The sequence below is a fragment of the Odocoileus virginianus genome, chromosome 19 (assembly GCF_023699985.2).
Source record: "Odocoileus virginianus isolate 20LAN1187 ecotype Illinois chromosome 19, Ovbor_1.2, whole genome shotgun sequence".
Taxonomy (NCBI): Eukaryota; Metazoa; Chordata; class Mammalia; order Artiodactyla; family Cervidae; genus Odocoileus; species Odocoileus virginianus.
Window position 1 is genome coordinate 33,362,768 of NC_069692.1, and position 23,847 is coordinate 33,386,614.

The 23,847-nt window shown below is 36.4% G+C and overlaps 1 protein-coding gene across 9 annotated transcripts in view; it reads left to right on the top strand.

Annotated features, from left to right (window-relative positions):
- The window catches only part of USP45 (ubiquitin specific peptidase 45), a 54,083-nt gene that overhangs the window by 8,510 nt on the left and 21,726 nt on the right, over positions 1–23,847 (top strand). For 8 of the 9 annotated variants that reach the window (XM_020892340.2, XM_070450062.1, XM_020892343.2 and 5 more), the window contains exons 5-9: positions 875–975; positions 12,663–12,805; positions 13,396–13,491; positions 15,589–15,719; positions 16,998–17,085. In XM_020892340.2, the coding sequence (XP_020747999.1) occupies positions 875–975; positions 12,663–12,805; positions 13,396–13,491; positions 15,589–15,719; positions 16,998–17,085 (559 nt within the window). Of the gene's footprint in view, positions 1–874; positions 976–12,662; positions 12,806–13,395; positions 13,492–15,588; positions 15,720–16,997; positions 17,086–23,847 lie in introns of those variants that run through there. The other variant, XM_020892346.2, reaches the window with a different exon arrangement.

Below are 23,847 nucleotides of genomic sequence, written 5' to 3' on the forward strand. Positions count from 1 at the left end.
GAATATAAAATTTAAGTAAGAAAGAAATTTAGTCATACCTCTAGTTTTCTTTAACATTTTCTCCATACATTAAAGAAAAATTCTTGCTAGTTGATTTTGTTAAATTATAATTTCCAGAGGAGGAAAGTGTAAATTCTTCAATAGTCAGCTGGTTTGGTGTTCTCTGCAGGGGAAAGCCTGAGCATATACAGTTTGTAAAAACTTAAGGATCTCTCAATTTTAGTCCTCTTGTCATTTGGGTTGATAATTCTTCTTTGTGAAGGGGCCTATCTCATGAGGGGACAGAGTTAGCCCTGGCCTCTAACCACTGGGTACCAAGAGTAGCTTTGCCAGTTGTGATAGCCGAAACTGTCTCCCAGCTTTGCCAGATGTCCCTGGGAGTGTGGGCGGGGCAGAATTGCTCCTATTTGAGAGTCACTTGACATGCCCACATCAGCTCTCCCTTTTCCCTTTCTTTTCATGTCCAGTTCGTTCCTGCCTGTACCTGAAAGTGTATAAATCTGTTCATTTCTCTCTCGAGCCACTGCATCTAACCGGATCTCCCTCTATTCCTAATGCCATCCAGTCTGACATTAGACAGAGTGATATTTTTAAAATGTAAATTGGATCATGGCAACCCTTGCTTGAAAACCTCTCATGGCGCTCCATTATGCTTAGGATAGGTGACCCAGACTCTTAATTTGAACACTAAGGGCTCTGTATGAACTGTCCCCGGTTACGTCTGTAGATGTATCTCATTTCTCTTGCCTCACTGTATGTATTTCCCTTACCCCTTAATTTAAAGACAAAAGCGGATAAGTACTAACTTTATTACTTGATGTGCAAAACTACTGAACATGTTTTCATAATATTTGCTTAAATTTATTTTTTTTAGGTGTTATGAGTGTGATGAAAAATTATCAACACATTGTAATAAGAAGGTTTTGGCTCAGATAGTTGATTATCTCCAGAAACATGTTTCTAAAACACAAACAAGTAAGTTGGCAGCAGTTGCTAAAGAAATTTGTATTAAAGTATAATGCTTTATAATTCTTACAAAGAAATAATACATTTATAAAGAGTACTTTGAATTTTAGTGTGACCTCTCAGTATGAGTGCTATGAATTCTTAGGTAGCAATTTTGTGATGTTATCTTGAGTTGTACTTACATAACTAATAATGAGTAGGTGGAGAGGATAGTTACTGGATTGTGGGCTTTGGAGTCATATGGTGCTGAATTTGAATTTCGGTTCCACCTAAATAATTTAATTGTCTGTGTGACTTCAACTTCGTATTTGTATGATAATTCTGTCAAGTGGGATTGTTGTAATGCTTAGACATATTCTCTAAAGATTAGGAAGTAATGTGTATAAAAATACTTGCATAAACCTCGACACATATTTATGAAGTGATGTCTGTTATTTGTTATCATTATAATGCCATCCTGACATTCACTACCTGGAGTTAGGCTAACCTGGCAGATTAAGGGCTCAGTTCCCAAAAGATTGCCCTCACATCAGACACCATTCTCAGGTGTTCTCAGGCCCCCTGCATTTCTGACCAACCGGCCATCAGGGTGCCCACTACCCTCTTAGTTCAGTCATTGATTGAAATGACCCAGAACTTAGGAAAGTGCTATGCTTATAATTACAGTTTCAATGTAGCAGCAGCAGCAGCAAAAAAAGACACAAATCAGGACCCACCAAAAGAAAAGACATAAGCTGAGATGTGGGAGGGTACCAGACATGAAGTTTTTGTATCTTCTTCCTGTGGGGTCAGGATGCATCGCCTTCCCAGCCCAGTGATGTGTCAGTACCAGGTATTGTTAACCAGAGAAGCTCACTGGAGCTTTGGCATCTGGAGTTTTTAGTAGGGTTTCATTGTATAGGCGTGGTTGATTGAATCACTGGCCACATGATTTAAGTGAGCCTCCAGTATCCCAACCCTCTAATCACTCATTTGCTCTTTCTGGTATGGCTGGCCCCCGTCCTGAGTCATCTCATTGGTGTACACCCTCTAGAGTCCCACATGAATAAAAAAGATACTTTGTTAACATAAACTATCAAGAGTGGTGTGAGGGGCCCACCCTAAGTAAAATAGATTCTCCAGTCACTCTGGAAATCCAAGGATTTAGAGAGGTCTTCTCAGGAACTTGGGACAAAGAGCAGCCAAATTCTTTATTGTGGAAGTGATGTATTAATATTGTACTTTCTTATCTAACATATAAACAATATGTAACACATGTTAATATATGTTAAGAATATATAGAGAAGCAGTTTCTTCAATCAAAAATGTTAAGTGCCTACCACTTAATACTTTATTTGGTATGAAGTGGTAAAAACAGTTTTAACTTGTCTTCATGGAGTGTAGGGCATACAGAGAGAGACAACATAACTCACACGTAACTTCTGATAAGTGCAACAAAGGAAAGGAACAGATTGCAGTGACAGGTGGTCTCATGGTCACAGTGATCAAGAAAGGTTTACATGGCTGGAGTCTGGTTTGCTGGGAGAGAGCAGAATGTGATGACATTAAGATACGGTTGTCAGGTCATGAAGGATAACGTAGGGAATTCCATAGTAAAGAATTTTTATTTTATTGGAAAAGTCGTGGAAACTATTAAAGCGTTTTAAGCAGAAATGTAGTAGTCATTCCGTCTTTTTAAAAATAAAGATCACTCTGCCAAATGGAGAATAGACTGTTGTGGAAGAGGAGTGGAGGTGGGGAGATCCGTAAGGAGGTTATTGGGGTAGGGCAGGTAAGAGATGAGGGGTTCTGGTGGAGAGTGGTGGGCTAGGTGTGATGAGTGAGGGAGAGTAGGAGGCCTCAAGTACAGATCTCAGGATTTGGTATAACAAGGCGAATGGGGGTAAATGGCCATGATAATTTTGAAATGCCTTTGGAGCAGGAATTGAACTGCTTAGTAGGTGGCCTCAGAAACTGAAAAATTATATAAAAGTATAGTTTTCAGCTGTGTTTTCTGTAGCCCAGTAGAGAATGATTTTCTTGGGTTTTTTTGAGGATGATTTTTGTTAGCTGTTGCTCTGAGACAGTAATGGTGAAAACGCTGGAGGAGGAGCTGGAGGAGGTAAACTCAGGTGCTTGGGCAGCAGAAGAGACGATTAATTTTATCACCCACTGATTGGAAAGTATGGTGGTTGTAGGTATTTAATACTTAGAGAGCAGATGTTGGTCTTGATGGCTGTCTCCTGAAAGCTGCACATTACTTTTGTTGGCCATAAGAAGAAATATACGGACAGGATGGCATGGGTGCCAAAAATACAGTTGTGGAAATTATTTCCTCTGGATTTTTTATGTTAGAGCTTCCTTGAGGTTAAGAATAAAGACAGTCTGATTCCATTGAATTTTACAGATTTCTTGTGTACTTATTATCACAAAGGATATTGTAAGGTAGGGAGTGTGGAATGGTATGGGAGAAAAACCATGGGGGGGTTTGGCATTCAACTCTGACTCTTTTCAATCACTAGCTCTGTGACCTGGTGCAGATTATTGTTTATCTGAGTCTCATGTTCTTTTATTTCTTTTCTTTTTTAAAAATATTAAATTTATTTATTTAGTTGGCTGCTCCAGGTCTTACTTGCGACATGTGGGATCTTTAGTTGCAGCATGTGAAGTCTAGTTCCCTGACCAAGGATCAAACCCAGGCCCCCTGCATTGGGCATGTGGAGTCTTAACCAGTGGACCACCAGGAAACTCTTGTCTGAGCCTCATTTTCCTCAGCACTTTATCCATCTTTCCCATGAGAGGAGAGGTTGCCAAGACTTTTCTTAAGGTTTAAGGTGTGAAATTTTTAAAAATGATGATGTAATTCAAATAGAATTTATATTTTGAGTGATGTTCACATAGAGTCCTTCAGAAATTCAAAGAGGAATACAGTGTTCATTTGAACTCAGTAGGAATCACGCATGAGTGGGTGAGCTGGCTTCCAAGTTGGTCCTTAAAGGATAAACCTTGGGCAGGTAGAGAGAAGACATTTCAGGTGGTGAGAAGGAAGCGCTAATGTAAGCTTTAGCTGTGTTTATGGAGCCAGGGTAGCACTTGAAATAGGGGAAACAGGTTCTGGAAGGAGTTTGAGAGTGTGTAGAACCTTTAAAGTCAGGGAGAGACATAGTTCTGAATTCAGGGTTTCCAGAAGTTCTAGGCTAAAATGTTATTATCTCAGTGTTCCAAGTTTCAGTAGCTTTTGGGCAAGTTTGATTTAAAATAAGATCCCTTGGCATTCTAGAAGTAAGTTTTTGGGAATAGTAATATTATTATAAAATACTTTACAGATCAAATATGGAAGTTGCTATTGAGGTTTGTAAGAATGCTGGATATGATTATACAGCTGTTTTAAATGATAATCATGCTGCTGCTAAGTCGTGTCAGTCGTGTCCGACTCTGTGCGACCCCATAGACGGCAGCCCACCAGTCTCCCCCGTCCCTGGGATTCTCCAGGCAACAACACTGGAGTGGGTTGCCATTTTCTTCTCCAATGCATGAGAGTGAAAAGTGAGAGTGAAGTCCCTCAATCATGTCTGACTCCTAGCGACCCCATGTACTGTAGCCCACCAGGCTTCTCTGTCCATGATATTCTCCAGGCAAGAGTACTGGAGTGGGTCGCCATTGCCCTCTCCGATGATAATCATGAAGATTGTGGAAATGTAAAGATGTCTGTATATGGGAACTCAAAAAAACTATGAAACCATATATATTGTGTTTAAGTGAAGGGATAAGAATGACTTAAAAGGAGCCTTTTTATATTTTAAGTAAAAGTAACTACTGAGAGGAAAGCCTGTGCCTGTACGGTAAACGTGTTTTTAAGTTACATGATGCCTGGGCTCGTTTTACATCTGAAACATCTAGTTCAGCCTCTCTGCTCAGTGAATCTCAACTTTTGTTCCCAGTAGCTCTTTAGACTCTTGTCAGTGTTTCTCATATTAGAAATTAAAACTAAAAAAATTAGGATGTTTTTTAATTTTACTGAAAAATAGCAGTAATTCTATGACATGTTAACACAAATATATTTTTAGGGCAGAGAACTGTTTCCAGAAAAACACAAACCTAATCAGTGGCATTGTTTTACATTTTTACTACTCTCTTGAATGTCTGGCTTAATAGAAACAGCTGGATTCTGATAGCTACTTATGCATCCAATCTGTTCTGATATCACATGGCATGTAGCTGCTGGAAAATGACTTTGTATAATTGAGAATGAATGAAAGTTAAAAAACCAAATAACATCTTGGGCTTATTACGAAAATACCGTTGAGCTTAAGGACGCTCCAGAGATGGAGGTTGTCTTCAGATCCACTTTGAGAACTGCTGAACTAGCACATTTCCGTCCTTGTAGTTTCTGCCTTCCATCTTTCTTGCCTGAATGCTCAGCTCGGATCCTACTTCAGTGACACTTTCCCAATCCTATTTTTTATCTCGTCTCTATAGCCTACATTATAATCTTAACACTCGATTTTGTGGTGTTCAGCTTTTGTGTGTATCTGTGTCTGATTTATACAGCTGTACATGTCTTGAGGAATGTACCCTGGCTTACGTTCTTTCTGATTCTGATAGAACTGGGCAGTAAATGCTGTTGAATTGAGCTGAATTCTTGCATTTTCACCAAAACACCCCTGAATATTATCAAATTATTTGTTCATTCAGTCTTTTAATATAGCTTAGTTTCTGCCTTATGCCAGAAACTGTGCTGGATGTTGGAGATACAGTGGTGCATGAGACAGATCTGTTTCTCAGTTCCTGCAATTATTGATCTTTTAGTCAGTGAGGGATATTGACAAGTCATAATTATAATTGCTGCTTAAATAGTGCTATGATGGAGCAAGTACAATGGACTATGAGAACACTTTGGAGTGGTGTCTAACCTGGATAGAGGATCCAGGGAATTTTTATTTAAGAGATTTCTAAGCTGGGAGCTTAAGAACAACTAAATATTAGCTAAGCAGAAAGGGAAGGGGAGCTAGCTTACTGATGAAGGATATGCTCAGAGGATTGTATAGCTGCAAGATTGAGTTTTGTTATGATGGCTGTGGTGAGAGGTGAGAATCTGGAGGTAAGTGGAAATTCTATTAAAGGGCCTTGTAAGTTTAGAGTTTATCTTACAGGCAGTAATGAGCCACTTACAGGTTCTAAGCAGAGAAGTGAATGACCAGTTACGTATTTTAGAAAGACCACTTACGTGCAGTGGAGATAGGTAGGAATGCTCTTTATGAATGCCTGTCCACTCGTATGGCGGTTCCATTTTATTATGTGACTCAACCCGGACTTGTAAGGACAATGCTAACCAGGAGGTGGAGGAATTTGGAGAACAACCAGCTGCAGTCATTGTTATTTGATTCCAAGGTAGAGGGGTAGTGGGAGAGCAAGTTTTTCCTTTTTACTCTTTGAAGATTAAACTTCTTTTCAGCTGTAGAAATGGGCAAATTACATTAACACTACATGGCTGGCTTAGTAATTGCATTAAGCGGTTGAGGGGACCCCCGTGCTGGTTCCCGGAAGAATGCTTACAGCTGTGCAGATCTCACATCTGATGCTGGGATTTGCTTTAAAAACAAAACCAACTCTCCACAGTCTCCACCTCAAACGCATGTCAGAAAACTAAAAAGAACAAATCTCCTTATAATGAAAAGGTCATATATAACACAAGACTGGAAAAAGAGCAAGAAAACGTTCTTGTGAGACACCCAACCAGAAAACCAGAAATATGTATTGTTAAAAGTGGGCCAATTTTCTCAGAAGGGCTTATTGCTCATTTTGATAGTCTTGTAAATGTCACAGGAGTATTCTACAAACACAGGAATTCTTGTTGAAATTGTATCATTGCATATATGTGAACTAGGCAGATGATAGAGAATCCCACATTCTTTTCTAAACCAGTAAATTTGAGTAATACTGATGGGATGCCATTTTCAAAGAACTTAAAAGAGAGCATAAAATGGGCTGCTGTAAACTTTAATAAAGCTATAAGTTCATACACCAAAGACATCCAGCAATTGGTTATATCCAACTTTTGCTTTAAAGCAGTAGTCTTTTCTGTCACCACTAGCATTTTATCAGTGTCTTAAGTTGTTACACTTAGTAACCTTATCATCCATTGTTAGATAGCAGATCATAATGGATGTGTGGATTCTGAACCCAGATTGCCTAGGTTTGAATCTACTCTACAATTAGCTGTATGCCTTCGTTTGACCATGATCTTTACAATGAGGAAAGTTATCAGAGGAGATGATGCTTTCAGATTCTTTCTTTAAATAAGCAAACTGCAAAATAAGTTTGCTTTCTTCATGCCTATGGCACACTCAGGATGCACTAGTGTTCCAGCTCTGGTTTAACCAAGACAGTTCACAAATATTTGTGCCTTTGCGAAAAGAGCGACATTTGATATAACTTGGCAACAAATCCACTGTTGGTTGTTTTCAATTTTCTATGATGAGCAAAACTGCATCTCTGTGTATTTGTTTCTGTATTTCTGTAGGTTACATTTTTTGGAATTTCTGGCCAATTTATAAACACATCTTGAATTTTGATTACTGTTGTTAAGCTACCCTCCAGAAAGACTATGCAAAGGATATAGTTGGCAGGAATACTCATTTTTCTGTGTTTAACTTTGTTTATAGTTTTTAGCGACTTCTTTGGTTTTGTTTTTGGGGGTTTGGAGGGAGCAGTAACAAAGTTTTTAGAGTCACTGTTACTAAGTCCACCTGTCTTTTTTCTAATGGTTTTTTAGCCTTTGAGGTCACGCTTTGAAAGTCTTTTGTATTAAGGTTATAAAGATACTCACTCGAAATTTTCTGGTACATTAAGGATTTTTTTTTTTTCATTAAGCATTTTTTAAAGTTTATAATTTAATATCTAGAGTTGGTTTAAAAGGTAGAGAATCTTTGTGTTGGACTCATTTTTATGGAAAATGAGGTACTTAAGATTACTCAAAAATTTTCAAAAATTACTCAAAAATTTGAGTAATTACTCAAAAATTACTCAAAATTTGAGGTACTTAAGATTACTTTTTAGATAGTCTTAGCCAAATTTTGAAAACATTGTTTTTTCTCTTTATTTTGGCTCTGCTGGTGCTTCAGCCAGCAAATGATGAAGACTTTGTCTGGTTTATTTTTTTGTTATTGTTGTAGCAGCTTTGTCCTTTTAATTATACCATCCTTCAAAACATCTTGAAGTTCAGCCCTTAGTGCATTCATTCTGTGTTCATAAAGGATGAGTTCTTAAAGTGAATATGATCTAAAATCGCTGCCAGATTCAGAAAGCTTTGTTGTCTCTAAAAACAAAAAGATCGATAATTATTCTACTTTGGAAATAATAAATTGCGTTTTACTAAAATGCATACCTGTCTATAGGTCAGATAATTGAGAGACTGATTCAAACACCCTTGTTTTCAACTAGAACCTTAAACTCGCAGCTGACAGTTTCAGTAAGCAAATGTGCACAAATACTTAGTTTCTGAAAGTTTTACCATGATGTAATCATGAATGTAAGGCTAAATCTCTCTATGCTACTCATGGTGTGTCAATTCCTTATACCTTAGTCATAAATCATAGGCAATTAATTATAAATAATTACAGATAGTGGTACATACTTTACCTGGTACACAGTGGACATTTAATAAAGCAATTTTATTTGAACTGTTGAATTTTACATTTATAGTTAACATATAATTATATAAACTGTTTCATATATAACTGTTTCCTTGTAACCATGCTGCTTAGTAAAATGTAAAACGTGCACTTGAAATAGGATACATATAAATAGTTCTTAGAAAATGTCAGTCCGTTTTCTAGTCCTATTATTTGATCTATTTAATATTTAAGCCTAATAGCATAATTAATTTTGAAGGTGTTATCACAGAGGTATATGTAAAAGTCAACAAGACAGACTCTTGCCACTTGTGTGAAGTAGCTATTTAACCATGAAATAAACTGTTTTTATTGCCATTGCCCGTGGATATGTTCTTCCTGGCAGTGCTGTCCATATTTGGTGGCTCTGCACGGAGAGCCAGGTGGTGCTGAAAAGCATCGCACAGTGAAGCGTGGATGTATCTCGGTTTGACATTTGTCATCCCTCATTGCTGAAGGGAAGGGTAAAATCTGGTTTTCCATATGCTTATGCTTTTTTTTGCCTGCAGTTTTGACCAGATGGTCTTATGAACATTGTTTACTTTAAGATGCTATCCCAGATGTTTTGAAAACTGATGGGTAAATGTGGTATACAGATACATAAATCATTTGCACTTTATGGTTTAACAAATACTATTTGGCCTTATAAGATTAAAATGTAATTTAGTTCTGGAAGTATTTTCCCAAGTGAATAATAAATATAATTTATAGATATAGAGTATATATTTATATAGAGTTAATATCTATATAGTTTATTTTTCCCAGTCACTCTGTTTTCATAATAAGCAAAAACATGGCAACATTTATTAAGAACGTTAACTAAAGGGAATACTTGTGAGAAGTCATATTTGTTAGGGGTTGAGAACAGTTAAATCTGTACAAATCTTGCCTGCTATTTTTTTTTGTAATTCTTCTCATTGTGCATAAACCACTGAAGAGGAATTACCTGGCAAAATGACAATGGATTTATAATCAAAAGATTATCATTTTTAATTCTGGGCAAATCACTTAACCAGTTGGCGAATGAGTTTTGTAAAATCACAGCAACAGCCTTGCCCCCAAAGACGGGACACTGCTTGGATTTAATTATTCTTTCATCCTAAATCTCTTTAAAATCACTGTGAAACCATCCAGTGGCAACACCGACAATGAGAGCCTGAAATCTGCCAATCCTGGACTTCAGTCAGAATATCAGATGTGATTAAAAGGTGGCCTACTCCCGTTTGCAAGCCAGGGTTGGCATGGGGCTTACTCTGGTTTGCTCAGTGCTCCTTAAGCACTGGCTGGCTTTTTTCATTTGCCTTTACGTTTCCTTGCAAGTTTGAATGCTGTCTGGCCTTTTCCCGCTCTTCCTTTTCTCTACGCCTGGCCTCTGTACTTCAATGACCCTCTCCATTGATTGTGCCAAGCTTTGTCCCCAGGCTGTAGTATGGGGTATAATTCTTATCAGTTATTTTAATATCTGAAGGACAGGAGGAGATATCTATTTTAATAGATCTTTTAGTTCTTTTCTGTGTTAATTCAGAATTCTAGGGTTGGGATTTAAAAACAACTCTTCATTATCTGGATAACAAATATCCAGTAACAACCAATAGTGTTTAACATAGGAATAAAGGGGGAAAAACAGGTAATAGAGTTTATGATAAAATGTTGTGCCACAGGGTAAAAGTTGAGTTGAAGGAAAAATCTTTTCTTTGTAGTAGATTTGTTTAGTGAAAGAAACATCTGAGAAACCACAGATCTGTTTTTCTCACTAAGATGTTTCCACGTTAGGAAAAAAAAGCAGGATCACAAAAACCACGAAGTCAATGTAAAAGGCAAAACTCACATTAGCAGTTTAGGAAATACAGTTAGAAATGAGATAAACTTGAGGGGAAAATCCCCGGAAAATATAGGAAATGATTAAAGAGAAGAAAGTGAAAGCAGACAAACAATGGACATGACAAACAGCTCATGATGATGTGGGTGTTGGCATGAATAGCAATCTCGGGGGGCTCTCTGAGCTGTTTTTCACACACTTACATAGTGCTTAGCATGCCAGATACTTTGCAAAGCAAGTTTAGCTCCTTTAATCCTTACAAAAACCATATAAGAAAATATGTTCATCATCCCACTTGATTGATACTGGAGCCCTACAGCTAGAAGCCTTTTCTTTGGCAAACGTCACAGGTTCCAAGTCAAGCCTAACTTGACCAACAAGGTGTGCGTGATACTGGTCTGCCAGTACCTGAACCTGAGGTTTCTCTTAATGGGGTTTCTTTCCCGCTCCTGTGCCTGAGAAAAGGGCCACCTCAGCTCCTTTATATCTCCCATAGTGCCGGGAGGAGATGTCTTAATTTATTTCCTCTTAAGAAGTTATTGGACGCATATAAAGCTAAAATTTGACTGTATTTGCTGTTTACTTTTGTCGGTTTTAATTTATGTTGAACTTTTAAAATATATATGTTCTCTTCAACATCACACCCCTGTGGAGGATAGAGCATTCTCTCATCTCCGTGAATCTGGTTGGAGAAGCAGACAGCCAAACACTTAAAAGTTAATTAGCAATGCAAGACAGCATGTCAGTATCGCGTGCATGCGTGCTAAGTCACTTCAGCTGTATCCAACTCTTTGAAACCCCATGGACCGCAGCCTGCCAGGCTCCTCTGTCCATGGGATTCTCCAGGCCAGAATACTGGAAGGGGTTGCTTGCCATTTCCCTCTCCAATGTCCGTATTAAGTAAATAAAAATATAATTGTAAATACTGTAAAATCTGAGAGTTGAAAGGAATATAAAAGAACATTCCTTTAAAACCAGAAGATTTGAGAACTTGGCAGTTTCCTGTCAAACTTCAAATTATAATGATTTAGAAATCTGTTAAATAGATAATAATAATGTCAGTTCATAAATGTTAGAAATTTTTCTTCATTTTCATAGTCGTTAAACATGATGAATTGATATAACTTGCAAATCGGTGTTAATTATACAAGTCAGTAAGCCCCAAACATGCACTTTACCATACCCTTAAGTATTCTGTATTTTACTTTTTGTATTATGCTGTGGGGTTCCCCACCCCCCATCCCCAGGTTCTGCATCCTTGAGTTCAGCCAACCACAGATCAGAAATATTCCCCCCAAAATTCCAGAGAGTTCCTAAAAGCAAAACCTGAATTTGCTGTTCATTGGCAGCTATTTATTTACATAGCATTTTTATTGTATTAGGTATTGTAAGTGATCTAGAGATGATTTAAAGTATATGGGTGGATGTGCTTATGTTACATGTAAGTACTGTGCCATTTTATATAAGAGACTTGAGCATCCGTGGATTTTATTTTGACAGTTTCTAATTTATAGAAAACAAGAACTATACCATCCCCAAATTACTACTGTAAGGTGTTTTTAAAATTCCATCACATTTCTTGTTTATTAATTGGCATTCTTTTGTAAGGAAACTTTTCTTTTATCCTCATTTAAAAAGTCTATTATCAATTCAGACTCATTCTCATTTTGTTCAGTGAGTAATAATACTCTTATCAGCACTCTTCTTTATTTTGATATTCAAATTGTTCCAAATTGGACCACTGGAAACCTGTTCAAAATGATGCCTGTGTATTTTGCCAGACTCATCTTTTTTCTGCTTTGGAGCACTTATTTTCTGGCATAACAAAAAATGGTATAGGCTCATTTTGCCTCTTTTGCTGCCCCAGGTTTAGAATCAGCCTTTTCTTCAAAGAGTCTTCATTTGTTTTAATGGACAATGGTATTTAGAAACCAAGATTTTTTTCTACTTATTTGAAATTCATTTTAAACTACTTTATTTTTAAATTCATCTGGAATTCTACAGGGAGGTTTGAAGAATGGGTTTAATTCATCATTAAGATGAATTAAAATGAATTGCTTTAGCAGTAAGATGCCAAACAAGAGCAACTTATTTCCATTTGTATTCTTGCCCCTCAGAAACACTGATTCAGAGGAAAATCTTATTTAATTTTAAATAATATATTTAAATTGTATCAAATTATATGTATTTAAAATCTCATATCCATTGTGTTTTCTCTAACTTAGGTGCATTTTCTAGAATCATAAAACTTTGTGAAGAAAATTGTGAAACAGGTGAAAAAAATAAGGGAAGAAAAGGCGGCAGTGTAACATCTGTAAAGGGAATTACAAATTTAGGAAATACTTGCTTCTTTAATGCAGTCATGCAGGTAAGAGCCGTGAGAAAGCTTTGTAAAATGTATAAGTTTGTTTTAGTTAATTTGTGTTTTTTGGCACACTTGGGCGTCAGATTGCACACCTTGAACTGCTAAGTGTTTGTCTGGGAGTTTGTCTGTTTTCTTTTTGATTGCTTTGGGCTGTCTTTAGCCATTGGGCTTCCCTTGTAGCTCAGCTGGTAAAGAAGCTGCCTGCCATGTGGGAGACCTGGGTTCAATCCCTGGGTTGGGAAGATCCCCTGGAGAAGGGAAAGGCTACCCACTCCAGTATTCTGGCCTGGAGAATTCTGTGAACTGTATAGCCCATGGGGTCACAAGGAGTCAGACACGACTGAACGACTTTCATTTTCACTTTAGCCATTGTCATACAGTATATATGCATTCTTTTTCCACAGTGATTCTGTATGGTTCGGTCAGCAATAGTGATGTTTATTAAATGTAAAGTGTATTTAGTTAAATTTTCTTAAAACCTAAAGACATTTTTGCTATATCAGATGATATTTGAAACTTGGAGAGTATTTATTCTGTGAAATTGGAGGCATATTATAACTGAATCAGAAGATAATACTTTTGTTTTCTTTCAGAATTTGGCACAGTCTTACATTCTTACTGAATTGATGAATGAAATGAAAGAACATGGTACAAAACTCAAGATTATTCCTTCCTCTGACTCTCAACTGGTAAGAAGTTTAATTATCTGGATAATAGCTCCTTTTAGATAGCTGGTGATGTTGCCAAAATCTGTTTTTCTTACTTGTCAGAGCTATCCATTAGGATGGTAGTCAGAGAATTTGAAAAAATAATTCAAAAGGGTTTTATGAAAATAAATAATAAGACTTAAAACTTCTAAAATCAGAGCTTTAAGATATGTTATGCTTCAAACATCTCATAAGTCAAACAACACAAAAAATGCTGAGGGAGCTTTTGAGTAGATATACTAGAATAAAGTGTTTTAAATTTTGTTGAATGAAATGTCTAGGACTCTTGTTTTATATTATAAAATTTATAGTTATTGGTGACATTTGCTTAAATACAACATTTTTATCCTTTAAAGGTAGATTTAATTTTAATAGTGATCATCTAAAGGTTTTTTGGAGCCTAGTGAGAAAGGGAAAAAGGCAGCCTCTGACACTCGGAAGCTAGCCTGATACCCACAGTTAGGCTGTGTTATTCTTGTGAACCTCACAGAATACCAGCCTCAAGCAAGGTTACTCCGAGACTCTTAAAATGAGACAAAACACCTCTGCTTAATACTTTTGTCTAAACCAAGATTACTCTTCCACTGAGAAAATCCAGTCACCTTTTCTCGGCCAAGATGAGTCACTGTGACTTTTTTTTTCATTTGTTACATCTTTATCTTCATTCTAGTCTCCTTTAATTGACACATTTCATCATAGAAATACCCCACTTTTTTATAGCATCCAATTGAGAGCAGACCTTTTTTTAAATTATTTTCCTTAGATTAATTTCTTCCCTAAACCACCCAACTGAAACCCAAATCCTCTCTTGGTTCTTTTGAATACCTCTGATTGAGACACTCCATGGTTCCCCATTATATGTGTTCCCCCTCAAAGCAACAGGTAATGAACCCATCTTGTTCTGCTCCAAGTGTGTTCCTGGTGGTCTTGGAGGGTATTACACGAATAATTAGGATTCCAGTTAGAAATTGATTTGTCTGTGTGTGTTTTAGAGGAGCAAAGAGTGAAGGTATAGCTCATAATCTGGCTGTTGAAATTCTTAAAAAAGAGGAATACTAAAACTTCTTAGCCCAATGCAGTAATCTTAGATTTTTCTTCCAAGGAGGCAATTTTGAAAGACACTATGGTTGTATTTTTTGTTGAAAAGTCAGTCTGTAAACTCACTGCCCTTTCATTCTCTTGAGATTTTTGTGGTGGAGCCCTGTTCCCACCTTGGGAGCTAGTGAAGACAACTTTACTAAATAATGCTAAGCATTTGAAAAGATTTCTTATTAACTGTGATCTGATGTTAGATTTAAGTATTGCACACTTGAAGCTGTGAAATTAGTGTATGGCAGTCAGATATTATAGCTGATCACTACAGGTTTGTGTCATTCTAAGAGGGAAATTTTCAATCTTAGATCTCAGTTTTTTAGGACATAATAGTTGACCGGAGTTGTGGGACTATCAGTGTAGATCACTGCTCTTTCACCACCTGTTTTCTTTGGGCCTTTGTAATCTGTATGCCTTTTCTTTCTTTTCCTTACCTGATTGTGGCTCAAACCACCACTAATATGTTGAACAGAAGTGATAAATGTCTTAGTCCCCAAATTAGGGAGAAAACACTCAGACTTCATTATTATTAAGAGTAGGCATAAAATAAGTACAAGGTTATGTATTTTGTGACATAATTTCCCATTCCTTATTTTGTTCGTAAAATATTTGGAAAAAAGGAGTATGGGGTTTTGCTGATAAATGTTTATGATTATTTGTGAATATGTACAAATAGCAAGTCAGTGAGTAATTTTAGGAGGGCACGTGAAGGGACAGGTAAAAGCGATGAAAGACTGGTTTTCACTCTTAAGCTGAAAGTTATATAAAGCAAAGGGCAGAGGGTATGAGAATACCTGTATTTTTCAAGGTGAGGCATTTAATTTCACTTTTTATATAGTTATCTTGTATATGAGGGAATAAAGCTTCTTAATACACTTGAGGTGGTTTAGTCATCATTTAAACAGTGTAACTCTGTCTTAGATTTTTTCATGACATTTTATTTTAAAATTGTTTATTTTTGACAAAGAGTTGATCCTGTTTTTAAAGGACCCGTTAGTGGTGGAACTTTCAAGCCCTGGACCATTGACCTCAGCCTTGTTCCTGTTTCTTCACAGCATGAAGGAAACTGAAAGAGGACCGCTTTCTCCCAAAGTTCTTTTTAATCAGCTTTGTCAGAAGTGGGTACATCTACCATCTTATTATGAATGATCATGAGTTACGAAGCACTAGCATGCTTATCTGGGCTTCCCTGGTGGCCCTGTCAGTTAAGAGTCTCTCTGTGATGCAGGAGACCTGGTTTGATCCCTGGATAGGGAAGATCTCCTCGAGCTTAACATGAGTAGTTTGACACTTACTCTGACATTGCCCTCATGTCTTGGACTACCAAGAGAAAGGGGCTTTCCAGGTGGCTCGAGTGGTAAAGAACCCACCTGCCAATGCAGGAGACATAAGAGATGCAGGTTTGATCCCCAGGTTGGGAAGATGCCCTGGAGAAGGGAATGGCAGCCCAGGCCAGTATCCTTGCCTGGAGAATCCCCTGGACAAGAGGAGCCTGGTGGGCTACAGTCCCTAGTGTCAGCGAGGAGTTGGACACGACTGAGAGCTACTCAGCACGCATGCACCAAGAGAAAGAACTCGCATTTGTTTAGTTGCACCTGTGTGCTTTATGTAAATCATGTCTCATAATGCTCTGAAGACGTGGTTGTTTTCCCCCATTTTATGTATGAGAAAACTGAGACTGCCAGTAGTTGAGTAGCTTCCCTTGTTTCATGAGAACACGGCAGGGTTTAAGTAGATGTCTGTCCTGACTCAGAAGCCCATGGTGTAATACCATAAAGTGAGAAAATTATAGAATTATAAAATCTAAAAGTGCTGTTATAGATCATCTAGCTTAATTTTCTTATTTTTTAAGATGAGTTTTGAGGTATGCAGAGTTTAAGTAAATTTCCCAAGATGTTGCCAATATGGTTTAAAGCAAAACCCTTGTGTGCCTAGAAATAAATACGTCACAAAGGACCTGGCTTAACTTTAAAGCATTCATTTATTCTTTCATAGAAATTTGAAAAAAAATATATGTGTGTGTATGTATGTATATATGTATATTCCTAGTTTTGTGATATTCTGTGGCATGTCATGTGCCTTAAGGGTGTCCCCAGATTCTCAAGATAAAAGTTCAGTGTACTGTACTGTGGAGCTTGACACATATGCTGTCCTTGATGTGTAGTCATCGCTTAATAAATGTTAGTTATATTGTTTTCAGTGTCCTGAAGATCTCATCCTCATGGGAACAGTAACCATATTTTGTGCTTCTACTTATAGAAAAAGGAGTAAATTGAACCTTGGAATATATGAATATTGAATATATGTTGTTTCAAGGTGATTTTAAATAATAGTAATATATTGTTGATAAAATGACTTCATTTATTTTTCTTTCCTGTTTTGTTTTTAAATCATAGGGCCCCTGCGTTTAAAAGTTTTCAACAACAGGACAGTCAGGAACTTCTTCATTATTTGCTGGATGCAGTGAGGACAGAAGAAACAAAGGTCAGATGTCTCAATGTTTATCACATATACTCTTTAAGAAGAAGGTACAAAATTGAAGGAATTTTACCAAAATTTTAATGTACAGTTGAAAGTAATTTGACTTTTTTTTAAACTATTCTGTTTATCCTCCTCCCCTTTTTTGCCCTGCCTACTGCAAGATTATTTTTTTTTATCATTTTACAGCTCTATTATCCTCTGTTAGTTTATACTTTGACTATAAATAACAGGAATTAATTAAAACTAGCTTAAATAAAGAAAAAGGAATCTAATATTCCAGATAATGGGGATATAGGACAGGAAGTTTTTCAGAAATCCAGAAAGTATTCTCCTTTTCCCCCTGGTTTCTCTGGCTCTGTAGATTTTCTTTATGCATGTCTCTGCAGACTGCGTAGCTTGTTTGCTTCCCTGTCTGAATGGTAGCTCCTAACCGCCATGGCTTGCATGTTGCAGTTCCACGGCTTGCATATTGCAGTTCCCCATGTGTAAAGATGAACTGGCTGCTTGTGAATCCTAATTTTAAATTCCCCAAAGAGAGAAACCTCATTGTCCCAGGTTGGATTAGAATTCACTTAGGGACTAGAGGATTGGGATCCTAGTCTCCTGAGTCAGGGTCTGTTGAGTAAAGAAGATCTAGATAGATTTCCCAAACAGTGTTTACTGTAATCCTGTCCCTCAATTTAGTGGCTGTTGGTTGACTCTAATATTAAATTAGCTATTTTCACCTTTTTTGGTGGGGTCCTATGCAAATAGGATACAGTTTTTCAGAGAAAATGCTCGACATTAAAGATGTCCAGTATACAGCACATAGCCCCCATTTCCTCCTTTCTCACTTGGAGCAGACGCAGCTAAACATTCATCGCTGTTCCACTGAGTCAGGATTCAGTCTCAGAATCGTTCTTGACATAGCACTCTGGACAGCCCCTGCCAAACCTAATTGTCATAACAGGTGAAAACCCTGTTTCCTGTTCAAGGGGAATATATTTCTTAATCTGTATGTTAATATGCAGTAGAACAACCAGGAGCAAGTGAAGTGCTGATGTGCTTGTGGTAGGTGTTTCTTTTGTTACTAGGAAGGGTGGTATCTCTTCTTTTTTAATTCTGCTTTGTTTGAATTGTACATGACATTGTAGTGTTTCTTTGTTCTGAATGGCCAGTTTTCAGTGAAGAGACAGTAATGGTTCTAATAATTTCTCATAAATTATCTTAAAGAATGAGTTAGTTACCAAACAGTGTATATTACAGTTCTGTCCTTAATTGGCTGTTTATAGGCTATCATATTAAATAAGTTGAATTTCCACTTCATTTTAATGGGGCTTCCCTGGTGGCTCAGATGGTAAAGCATCTGTCTGTGATGCTGGAGACCTGGGTCTGATCCCTGGGTTGGGAAGATCCCCTGGAGAAGGAAACAGCAACCCACTCCAGTTCTCTTGCCTGGAAAATCCCATGAACAGAGGAGCTTGGTAGGCTACAGTCCATGGGGTCGCAAAGAGTCGGACACGACTGAGCGACTTTACTTTTTACTCACCTTCTGTTTAAAATCAGGTCTGTCATCTCTGTTAGATTCTATGTGCCTTGCGCTTAGTAGGTGCTCATTTAATGTTTGTTCAATGTGTTGTCTGTGTTTACTCTTTAAATGGGCAATTTCATTTATGTATTGAATTGGGAAGAAAAGTTTCTTAAATGAATTATACTAACTAGTTTTGGTGGGCATTTGCACTTATTGTGAATATGTTATAATTTGAATGAATTGTTCAATTGAAGGGTAGTTCTGCATTATATTTTATCTGTAATTTGTTTTGAAGAAATCAGTTAAGAGTAAGTTTTGGGAACATTAGCACAGTCCCTCTGAGCTAATAATTCATTACATTTTCTTAGATCTAGAAACTGGTACCAAGAAGGGAGATACAAACTTAAGTGTTTCAGACTACCAAACTAATGATCTAATTCTATACAGTACTGCTTATTAAACTTTAATTTTAGGGACTTTGCCTGTGCAAGGGATTCGAGTTTGATCCCTAGTTGGGGGACTAAGATCCCACATGCTGCACAGTATGGCCAAAAAAAAAGTTTAATGTTAATGCTTGATCACCAGTGACTAGTATAAATATACATTTTTAGGCTTGCTATTTAAAATGTAACCATAATTATTTCACTATTTGAAAAAGTATTGAATCTGATTTAGTAATTAATATTCTTATTGAAGGGATTGATACAATAAGAACTGATATTCTTTTTGAAGGGATTGATACAAGGTAGCACAGTAGAAAGAGATGCTCTGTGTTAGGAATAGTAAATGCATTTTGGCCTTCTGAGCCTACAGATGACACAGCAGTTACTTTAGGATTAATTCAAGCCATCAGTTGCTAGAATGATTTTTTTTCTTTTCCCCTGAGATTTACAGGAATATGTTTACTACATGGTGGTCTTGTATCATTGTAAATGGAATTAAAAGTCACCTTTTTACAATGCTTTTCTCTGTTGATATTACAAGTAAAACAATAAAATCTATCCTTGTAATTTCTTTTTCTATTTTACTTTTATCGATGGCATTCTTTGTTACAATTATTCTTTTGTCGTAATGATGCGTTGGGATTCACAGTATCTTGAAAACTCAGGCAGTACAGCAGGAAACATTGGTTTTTGAAAGCTCTTATCTTTCTTCCTCTGCTTGAGGCTTTTAGATGGAGTGGCAGAATTGAAATGTCAAGTCTTGGGTCTATTCTGTCTGGTAAGCAAGGACAGTCATGCTGGTCGGGCCCAGTGAGCGCCCGGGCAGGAGCGGCATTGTCTGGCCTGGGAACGCACAGCTGTCAGCCGGGCTGCTGCTGGAGCCTGTCACCGCCGTGTGGGCTTGACTGAAGGAAGGCCGCAGCGGCCTGTCTGCCGCCAGACTTCCAGTGAGGCCGCAAACATGGCTGACCTCCTTTCATGCTCTCCCACTGAGGCCTTTTCTCACGACTGTGAGGTGGAGGAATAGAACTCGCTCTTGCTGAGTAGAGAGATAAAAGGGATCATTTGTGGAAAAATTATAAATTTTTTCATATGTGAAATAAAGTCAAATTCACAATAAGGGCTTCTTTTATAGGCAGTCTTTTCGGCTTAGAAATATATGCTTCTTGACTTTTTTTTCCTTTTAGTTTGAGCTATCACTGAATTAATGGTATTAGTACATTTTTATTATCAGAGATTTATCACTTTAATCCATTATTAGGTAAGATGATTTTAAAGGTAGAATAGGCCTGCTAACTTAAATTGTGTGTTTTGTATTCTTATTTTTAAAAAGTTTAACAAGGAGGTTTGAACTGGTTGAACCTTGATACTACGAATTGATTAATGTGCTGCGTTTGTTAGTAGGTCTCTGACCAGTCTTTTTTAAAAATCTAAATGGTTCAAAGCACACCTCTTAACAATGAAGGTTGTAATGGACTTAAACCCATTTATTTTATTCAACTTGATGAGCTACCTTTTAACTAACTTTAACAGTTTTTAGAGCAGAGAATGTAAATTTGTGGTTAGGATACAATAAAAAAAGCAAATGTCTAATAGTTTAAAAGTTAAGAATTTAAACAATTTTGTTGTTTTTACTCTTTTAAAAGAGAGTGATATTACAGCTTATATATCAGAGGGGGTAAAGTCTCATTAAAAGTCATGTCTGAATTAGTAAAATGTTCAAATTGTAGAATAAATTTATAGACTTGTAAGTTAAATTAGAGGTCTTTAGTTGCTGGAGAGACTTTTTACAGCTATATCTGTAGATGATATTTATAGGTATCTATATGGGTATTTATTGCCATCTTTCATTTAAGTCCATTGAATATTTCTCTTGGATGGAATTTGCACCATTCAAATTTGCTTCTTTTAGTTCAGTGTTCTCTTTTCAAGGTATAAAAGTCAAGTTTACCTCAGACAGTATCAAAATTATATCAATTTTCAAGTTTATTGAATCTGAATTGGAGATTATTTCAATATTTAATAGCTTTTGGGACACATATTTCAATTTCCTTCACATGTAAGTATATTTTAGGAGTGAATAACATGGTATGGATTGTTGTATGTTTACTTTTATATCCTACTTTGTATATATTTAAATTTTTGAATCTTGCATTAACTTTCAAAATACACTTACAGAGAATAGTGAGCCGTTCTAGGAAATATAATGTGCTGATCATAGGCTAGTTAATTAATAGAACTTACTTTCATAATTATTGGGGAGGAATATTAAAAATAATTATAAAACATATCATATATATAAAAGAACATGTACAAGTATAGTTTAAAAAATATAGTTTAAAGCATACTATAAATACTATTAGCACTCCTCCCTACCACCACCCCGAGTTAAAAAATAGATTATTAGTACCATAAAAGCTACCTGTTTCTTTTTTTCAAATTCTTCTTCCTCAGCACAGGTAACCACTATTTTGACTTTTACAGAAATCCTTCCATAGTTTTGAGAGCTACTTCTGTATGTTTAAACAACATATTGTTTAGTTTCATAAAACTAGGTAACAAGCACAAACTTAACTGCCTTTATTGGATGGTTCCCAAAAGATGAGTTGAGAGAATCTCTGGAACATAGTCTGGCTTTGGCTTCCCAATTTACAAGACCTCTTTCTGGGGAGGTCGGTAGGCAAGGTCATGAATGTGTTCTGAGTCACACCTGTCAAAGTCAAGGTCAATTGACAAGAGATTAGAAAAGACCAGGTACTATTTCTCATCCCAGAGGCTGGAGACTGCTCCGTGTTTTCTGCTTCTGAGTTCATCGTATCCCACTTCCTGACTCTCAGGAACAGGCCCAAGCAGAACAATTCTGGGGTGGTAATTTGTGTCCTTTCCTGACCAAGGCCGCAGAGCAGGAATGGGGGGTGTAACATTAGCAGCTCATTCCCTCTACATTCTGTCCTCAGAGAAAAACATGGTAGAATGGCAGAAGGGATCTTGGTGTCAACAATATGTCCATCTTGTCTCACTGCCCCAGTCTGAATTGGTTGCCTCCCACATTAGATATGTAAGCATCATTCTGAAATTCTTCCTGTCCTCATGGGAATTCCCTTTGACTCTCTTACATGATGCCCCTGCTGTTGCCTGTAAACCACTTTGTTATCTTTGTTTATGTTCTCATTTGGTGGTGTATGTGTATACATATGTTTATTTTTCCTTTTGATTTTTCAAAAAGTGGCATATACTAATACATGGCCCTGTCTTTTTGAGAGAACATATTGTATCAACTTTCCATATCAGAAGATAAAAAGTTTCCTTTAAAAAAAAACAACCCTCTTCCTTTATAGCCAGTTCTAACTGCTTCCTTATTAATTGTCCCTTATATGTTGTTTCCAGTGTTTTTGCCTTTATGAATAATGCTCTGATGAATAATGTATGTGTGTTACTTCACATGTCTGTAAGTATATCTGTATAAATACAGAAGTGAGCTTTCTGGGTCAAATGATGCATGCATGTGTAATTTTGACAGCTATTACCAAATTGTCCTCCATAGGCATACGGTTTTCACTCTGTCAGCAACATAACATATTTGGAGAGTGTTTTTCCATAGCCTCACCAAAAGACTGTTGTACCAAACTTTAAAATTTTTGCCAATCTGATAGGTAGAAAATGGTATCTCAGGGTAATTTTAGTGTACATTTTTCTCTTTTTGAATAAAGCCCAGTGTCTTTTCATTTGTTCTTATTTTTTTGCCCATTTTTCTACTGGGTTTTGATCCTTTGCTGATTTCTAAAAGCTTTTTGTGTACTAGAGAGGAAATATGTTACCAAGTTTATAATTTGTGATATGATTTTGCCTATAATGTGGCAATAGCTTTTTTTAATGTAATGTTAAACATTTTTTTGTTTTTAATTTAAAAATCTTAAAAATTTTTTAAATTTTTATATGACTTCTGGATATTGAGTCTTAGTTGAAAAGGCATTTTTACTTTAAGGTTATAAAAGAATTTCCCCATGTTTTCTTCTGGTACTTTTATGATTGACTTTTATCTAAATCTTGATCTATTGAAATTTACCCTGTTCCATGATATTTTAATTTTTCCCGTTTGGCTATCCTATAATTACCCAAACTATATAGTATGTTTTCCCCACTAAATTGGTAGCATTCTAATTATACTAATTTTTCATATTATTTGGGTTTTTTTCTCAACTTGTTCTTGGTTGCGTTTGTTTATATGTTTAAGTACTAGATTTAACCTTTCAGTTATGAAGATTTTAATGCATTTAGTCATTTAATGCATTTAGTCATCTCTTCCTACACTTTCCTCCCTGCCCCCAAGTTTTCATTGCTATTCTTATTTATTTTTCCATATCTAGGTAGAACCTGTCTCTCCATTCAACTTCTCATGTTAAAAAAAGAAAAAGAAAACTCTAAAATCTATATACTATTGCCATTTTCACTGGAATTATGTTAAATAAATAAATTGGGTGGAAGGTGAATTGAAATGTTCATAATGATAGGACTCATCCAAGAACATGCTCTGTCTTTCCATTTGATCAAATTTTCTTTTGTATCTGTCAGTAGTATTCCTCATTTAGATATTACACATTTGTTTAGTTTATTCCTAGTTATTTTATATTTTCAGTTGCTATTATAAATAGTTTATTTTCTTCTATATCTTCTAACAGTTCTGTTTGTGTGAAGGTGATTGACTTCATTATATTTATATACTCCCTATTAAATTCTCATCATTGTAATAGCTTTTTATTTCATTTAGTTCCTCTGACTTTTTGAGGTAAAAAGTCATGTCATCTGCAAATA